At 40.9% G+C, this 7,090-nt stretch overlaps 1 gene segment (V, D, J or C); it reads right to left on the bottom strand.

The window, feature by feature from the left end:
• The window catches only part of LOC110580936, a 5,885-nt gene extending 5,612 nt beyond the window's left edge, over positions 1–273 (bottom strand). The window contains 1 exon segment of the V gene segment in view: positions 157–273. Coding sequence covers positions 157–202 — 46 coding nt within the window.
• Positions 274–7,090: the final 6,817 nt, after the last annotated feature.

The raw sequence follows: 7,090 nt of genomic DNA, 5'->3' as shown, positions 1-7,090 counted from the left end.
CGCCAGGCTTCACCAGGTCTCCCCCAGACTCCACCAGCTGCACCTCAGACTGGACACCTGTAGACACAAAACATCCTGGTCAGGAAACTGTTACACAACCACTCTTTCTCTCACATATTCTTGTACACTCAAAGTCTTTTGTTCACCATAAATTACCTTTTAAAAGAGCAACAAGGAAAACCCAGCCAAGTAAGAACTCCATGGTGAATTGTCTGTGTTCAGTCCTGATCACTGAATGGGAACACCTAGGGATCCCAGCGATGGACTCCTCTCCCAGCTGCAGATTCAGTGTTGGGCTGTTTTAATCAGCAGAGGGAGGGCCCTATTTGCATGTCCTCTGACTATATATTCAGCTTGGATCTATGTGAATACAGAGGTCAGTGACCAGAGCAGATGTGACTGCCTTTGTTCTGGTGGTATTGATCACTTTTGAAAAAAATATAATTTTTCATTATATCACTGACTGAGCCACCCAGGCACCCCCTAATTTTTGATTATATCACTGTCCAGAATTTATAGATGTGCAATTATATTGTAGGTAATCTTATTTGTAGGACTTTTTTTGCTCTGCATGAATCCTTGAAAATTCAACCATGTTGTGTTCTGTATCAAGCATCATTTATTTTAATGTTTGGCATCTTTGCAAAGAGTGAACATAGCAGCAGAATTTTATTTTTCAAGTGCTTGGTTCGGATAGGGATTGTTTGCAGTTTCTGATACTATGATAAAGTTGTTTCTCATCTTGTAGATGTAGATATGGAGCTCAGAGAATGTCTTATTTATGTTTTTTCCACAACAGCTGACCTGAAGAGGATGAAGATGAACAAATTGGCATCAATATGGGAGTTTCTATTCCCTGTTGTGTTCGTAAATTATGTAGATATCTTTGAAAACTCAACTTCAAACATGAGAATATAATTAAAATACAATTAGAACTAGGAATTCCCCTGGGAAGTAATATGGCCCTGGACTCTTGTTTTTTGGGAGGTTCTTGATTACTGCTTCAATATCCTTGCTGGATATGGGTCTGTTCAGATTTTCTATTTCCTCCTTTTTCAGTCTTGGTAGTTTAAATGTTTCCAAGAATCCATTTCTTCCAGATTATCCTAATTTATTGGTATATAGTTGCTCCTATTATGTTCTTAAAATTGTATTTCCTTGGTGTTTGTCTCATCTCTACCCTTTCATTCATGATTTTATTAATTTGGGTCCTTTCTCCTTTCCTTTGGATAAGTCTGCTTAGGGGTTTATTGATCTTATTAATTCTTACAAAGAACCAGCTTCTAGTTTTATTGATCCCTTTTACTGTTCTTCTGACTTCTATTTCATTGTTTTCTGCTCCAATCATTCTCTTCTCCTGCCTGGTTTAGGCTTTATTTCCTGTTCTTTCTCCAATTCCTTTAGGTGTAAATTTAGCTTGTGTATTTGAGATTTTTCTGTATTTTTGTGGGAACCTTGTATCACAGTGTATTTCCTTCTTAAGACCGCCTTTGCTGTATCCCAAAGATTTTGAATAGGTGTGTTTCCTTTTCCTTAGTTTCCATGAATTTTTAAATTCTTCTTTAATTTCCTTGTTGACCCATTCATTATTTAGTAGGATGCACTTAACCTCCAAGTGTTTGAGTTCCTTCCAAATTTCCTGTTGTGATTGAGTTCCAGTTTCAAAGCTCTGTTGTCTGAAAATATTCAGGGAATGATTCCAGTCTCTTGGTAGTGGTTGGGACCTGATTTGTGATCCAGTATGTGGTATACTCTGGAGAAAGTTCCATGTGCACAGGAGAAGAATAAATATTCTTTTGTTTTAGGATGGAATGTTCTGTATATATCTACGAAGTCCATCTGGTCTAGTGTGTCATTCAAAACCCTTGTTTCTCTGATGATCTTCTGCTTAGAAGATCTGTCCATTGCTGTGAGTGGGGTGTTGAAGTTCCTACTATTAATATATTATTATCAGTGTTTTTCTTTACTTTGGTTTTTAATTGGTTGATATAATTGGCTGCTCCCAAATTAGGAGCACAAATATTTATAATTCTTAGATCTTCTTGTTGGGTAGTATCTTTAAGTATGATATAATATCTGTTTACATCTCTTCCTGCAATCTTTGGTTTAAAATCGAATTTATCTGACATGAGGATTGTTACCCCAGCTTTCTTCTGATGTCCATTACCATAAAAAATTGTTCTCCACCCCCTCACTTTTAGTCTGGAGGTGACTTTAGGTCTAAAATATGTCTTGTAGACCCCATATGAATGGGTCTTGCTTTTTTTTTAATCCAGTCTGATACCCTGTGTCTTTGATTGGAGCATTTAGTCCATTTATATTCAGAATAACCATTGAAAGATATGAATTTAATGCCATTGTATTACCTGTAAAATCCCTGTTTCTGTAGGTTCTCTCTGTTTCATTCTGGTCTATATTACTCTTGGGGTCTCTCTTCACTTACAGTATCCCCCTTAATATTTCTTGCAGGGCTCGCTTGGTGGTCGCATATTGGTTCAGTTTCTGCCTGCCCCGAAAGCTCTTTATCTCTTCATCCATTCTGAATGACAGCCTTGCTGGATCAATTATTCTTGGCTGCATGTTTTTCTCATTTAGAACGCTGAATATATAATGTCAGCCCTTTCTGGCCTGCCAGGCCTCCGTGGATAGTTCTGATGACAGTGGAATATTCCTAACTCTGTAGCTGCTTTCAGGTGTTTCTCTTTATCTCTGAATTCTGCAAGCTTCACTCATATGGCAGTGTGTTGATCTATTTTTATGGATTTTGGGAGGGAACCCCTCCACCTCTTGGACATGAATGCCTATTTTCTTCCCCAGATTAGGGAATTTCTCACCTATGAGTTGCTCAAATATACCTCCTGACCAGTCTCTCTCTTTCTTCTCCCTCGAGTACCCCAATAATTCTGATATTGTTTCATGTTATGGCATTGATGATTACTCCAAGCTTCTCCTTATGGTACATTAGTAGTTTTTCTCTTTTTTCCCCAGCTTCCTTTCTTTCCATCTTCTTGTCTTCTATGTCAATTACTCTCTCCTCTGCCTCAGTTACTATAGCAGTGAGAGCATTTAATTTAGACTGCCTCTCAGTTAGAGCATTTTTAATTTCTCCCTGATTAGATCCCATTTCTTGCACTAAGAGATTCTCTAGTGTCTGTTATGCTTTTGTCAAGGCCAGCTAGTAAGTTTGTAATCATTGTCATGAATCCGACTCTGACATTTTACATATACCCAGATTGATTAGATCTGTGGAAGAAAGTTTTAACTCTGGATCTTTCTTCTGTTTTGAATTCCTCTTTCCAGTCATTTTGCCCAGAGAAGAAGGGATGAATGAGTGAACAAAACCAAATTATCAACCCCAACTCAAACGAAATACACAGTAGACAAATCTGAAGAGTTCAGAAAGAAAAAAACAAGAAAGGTGGGGAGGAGAGAAAATATAATCTCCTGTGTGGACAAACATGGTGATCTATTTGTTCCTGAGTATTTTGGTCAGTGTGTTAGAAGACATTAAATCCCAAAATTATAAAGAAAGCAAAACTTGTATATATACAAAAATAAAATTGAATACAGTGAAAGTAAAAATGAATGTATGTATAAAAGTAAATGTACAAAATTAAAATTAAAAAAAGAGGGGCGCCTGGGTGGCTCAGTCAGTTAAGCAGCTGCCTTCAGCTCAGGTCATGATCCTGGGGTCTTGGGATCGAGCCCCACATCTGGCTCCCTGCTTGGCAGAGAGCCTGCTTCTCCCTCTCCCTCTGCCTATTGTGCTCTCTATCTCTCTGTCAAAAAAATAAATAAAATCTTTAAAAAAATTTAAAAAAGACAAAAACAGAGTTGATAAAATAAGAAAGTCATTGAAAAAGAGAAAAAGAGACAAAATAAAAGGAAAATTTTAGACTGAAATATCAATGAATCAGGAGAAATAACCTCAAATTCTATATACTATTTTCCCCTAGAGCTGGAGCTGTGTGCTCCGTAAACGTGGTGTTCCATGTTCTGGGGGAGGGGCCTGCCACATTGATTCTCAGGTGTCTTTGTGTCAGTGGACTTGTATTTCCCCTTGCCAGGGGACCGGGCTCAGTGTAAGCTCTTTCTGGTTTTTCTATGTGGCTTTTGTTCCCTGAAGGGTTTTGAGCCTCTTTAGAGAATGAGAGTAAAAATGGCCATGTTGTGATCTCCAGCCCTGGATCCGAAATTTCCCAGTCCCCTTTCTTCAGTAAACACTCAGGGATAAGTGGTCTACACTTTTGTGTGTGTTACACTTTACAGACTCCTGTGGTGTGCACCTGCACCGATCCTCCTGGGGGAGGGGGAGGGTCGTGTCTTTCTAGTCTCAGCACCACCCCCATGGAGAGTGGTCACATGGTCGTGTGCACACCTATGCTACCTTCCCATGGGAAGGTGGAGGGCCACCACTTTTTTGCCTTTTGCAATTAACCCCCCACCCCTGCACTGAGAGTTGTTGCCAGAACGTGCAGGGTTTGGAGTTTATGGAGATCTGAGCTGAGGCCCCCCTCCAGAGCTCACAGATCATAAGCAGTTTCCCCACTCCAGTCTGAGGAACTCTGCAGGCTCAGGCATTCCCATTCTCTCTGTAACCCTAGTGATCCTGAGATCACACTGTCCCACCTGGGATTCTGCCCCACTTCACCAAAGAGCACCTTTTGGGAAGGGATGTCTCTCACTGGAGCAGATTTCTAAAGTTTCTGATTTTGCCCTCCAGGGTTATATTACTTTTGGTAGCCGGCATTCTGAGTCTCCTTCCCCTGTTGTTTATCTTCTGATATATCCCCTCCATTTCACTTCTCAGCACTCCTACCTTGCAAAAAGTGGTCATTTTTCTATTTGTACAATTCCAGCAATTCTTTCCTTACATCTCAAGTTGAACTCATAGGTGTTCAGAGTGATTAAATATTTATCTATCTAAATTCAGTGAGCCAGATGAAATGAAGCCCCCTACTCTTCCACCATCTTGCTTGACTAGTGCATTTAAGAATTCTTAATTGAACATCATAATATTTCAATTACAGGTTATTGAGGAGAAGATTAAACATCACTGATGAGCTTCACCTCCTCATCTGGAGAAGGGGTTTCATGTTTTTGGTTGTATGCAGGATCTTTGTATCATACAAGGTGAAATTATGACCATATTGTTTTCTTTATATTCAGAATGAGTTTGTTTTAAGGACATGCATATGGATGCCCAAGTTTACAGAAGTTTGATGTGTGATGGTTAACTCTTTGTGTCGAAGTGACTGGGCCATGTGTGCCCAGATTAAACCTTGTTTCTGTGGATGTCTGCATTGGTGATTACAAACAGTTTGGTATTTGCATCCATGGTTTCTGTGTACATGGGCATCAACCAATCCATTAAGTTTCTGAATAGAATGAAATGCAGAAGGAGGAAGAATTCCCTCATGTTTACTTCCTGCATGCTTGATCTGGAACATTCATGTCCTCCTGCCTTTGGAGACAGTTACACTTTCATGTTCCCTAGGTTCCCCAACTTGTGTTAATTCCATTGTAGCTAATACCTGAGACCCACTGCAGCCCCTATCCTGGAGCATGGCAGACATATCTCATCCAGTAGCTACTGAATACGAATCCAGAGGCTGCACAGGATGGTCTCAGGCACCCCCCCCTCCCCAGTCTTCACCACGTTTCCCTGACTCCACCAGCTGCACCTCACACTGGACACCTGCAGACACAAAACATCCTGGTCAGGAAACTGTCACACATCTAATGCTTCTCTCACTCCTACCCACTCACATACTCAATGTCTCTTGTTCACCATAAATTAACTTTTAAAAGAGAAACAAGGGAAACCCAGCCAAGCACAAATTCCATGGTGAGTTGTTTGCGTTCTGTCCTGATCACTGAATGGGAACTGCTGGGAATCCCAAGGCTGGGCTCCAGTGTGGGGGTGGGGGGTTAATTGCAAAGGGCAAAAAAGTGGTGGCCCTCCACCTTCCCATGGGAAGGTGGCACAGGAGTGCACAAAACCATGTGACCACTCTCCGTGGGGGGGGGGTCCTGAGAATAGAAAGACATGACCCCCCCCCCCCCCCCAGGAGGATCGGTGCAGATGCACACCACAGGAGTCTGTAAAGTGTAACACACACAAAAGTGTAGACCACTTATCCCTGAGTGTTTACTGAAGAAAGGGGACTGGGAAATTTCGGATCCAGGGCTGGAGATCACGACATGGCCACAGCTGCAGTGTCTGGATTGGGCTGCTTTAATCAGCCAAGGGAGGGCCCTGTTTGCATGTGTTATGACTATACAGTCAGCTGCAGACTTAAAATCCTCAAGAGATCAGGGACCCCTGAGTAGGTATGAGGTATCTGGAAGAGTTTGGTCATCCTGATATCATTCAGGAATTTTGTTTTCTTATTTTATGGTTTTGCTGGGGTGATTCCTTAGTGCCATAATGTTTGTTTTATTCACATACGCCCCTTAAATGTGTGATGTAGATAGCAGTTTACCACCATTTTGTTGGTGTATAGTTACACCCTGCAGCTCAGAGGGGTTGTGTGAATGTCCAAGATCACACAGCAGGTGAGAATGAGCCCCAGTGCCTGGGCCTCTGCTCCTCACCTTGGGACCTGGTTGCTCCCCTGAACCATCTCCAGGACAGCATAGGGCATGCCCAGTGAGGGTTGCAGACCACTTGACCTGCAGGAATCCCATATACACTGAAATGTTGAGACCAGTTCTTTTTCTCACTGTAACTTGGAGACATGTAGAAGGCTTGACAGAGACTCACAGAGCTGTTGGAGTCGCTGTGGTTTTTCAACAACCACTAGGGTCATTTACACTTGATATGTCTATAGACATGAAGGGAAAACCTCAGTAAAGCAAAAAAGGTAGGATTATTTGTGAAATATGTTAAATCACAACACCTGAGGTCACAAAGATGGTCTTATTTTAAAATATTTTGTCATGGGTGATATACGCAAATAATAAATCATTGAACATTATATCAAAAACTAATGATATACTATACCTTGGCTAATTGAATTTAAATAAATAAAAATATTTTGTCATCTACAAAATGGAGATAATTGTATTCTCACCTTACCGTTATTGA

The sequence above is a fragment of the Neomonachus schauinslandi genome, chromosome 9, assembly GCF_002201575.2.
Source record: "Neomonachus schauinslandi chromosome 9, ASM220157v2, whole genome shotgun sequence".
NCBI classification, from domain to species: domain Eukaryota; kingdom Metazoa; phylum Chordata; class Mammalia; order Carnivora; family Phocidae; genus Neomonachus; species Neomonachus schauinslandi.
The sequence above is the reverse complement of the archived record's forward strand: the minus strand, read 5'-3'. Positions and strand labels throughout refer to the sequence as shown.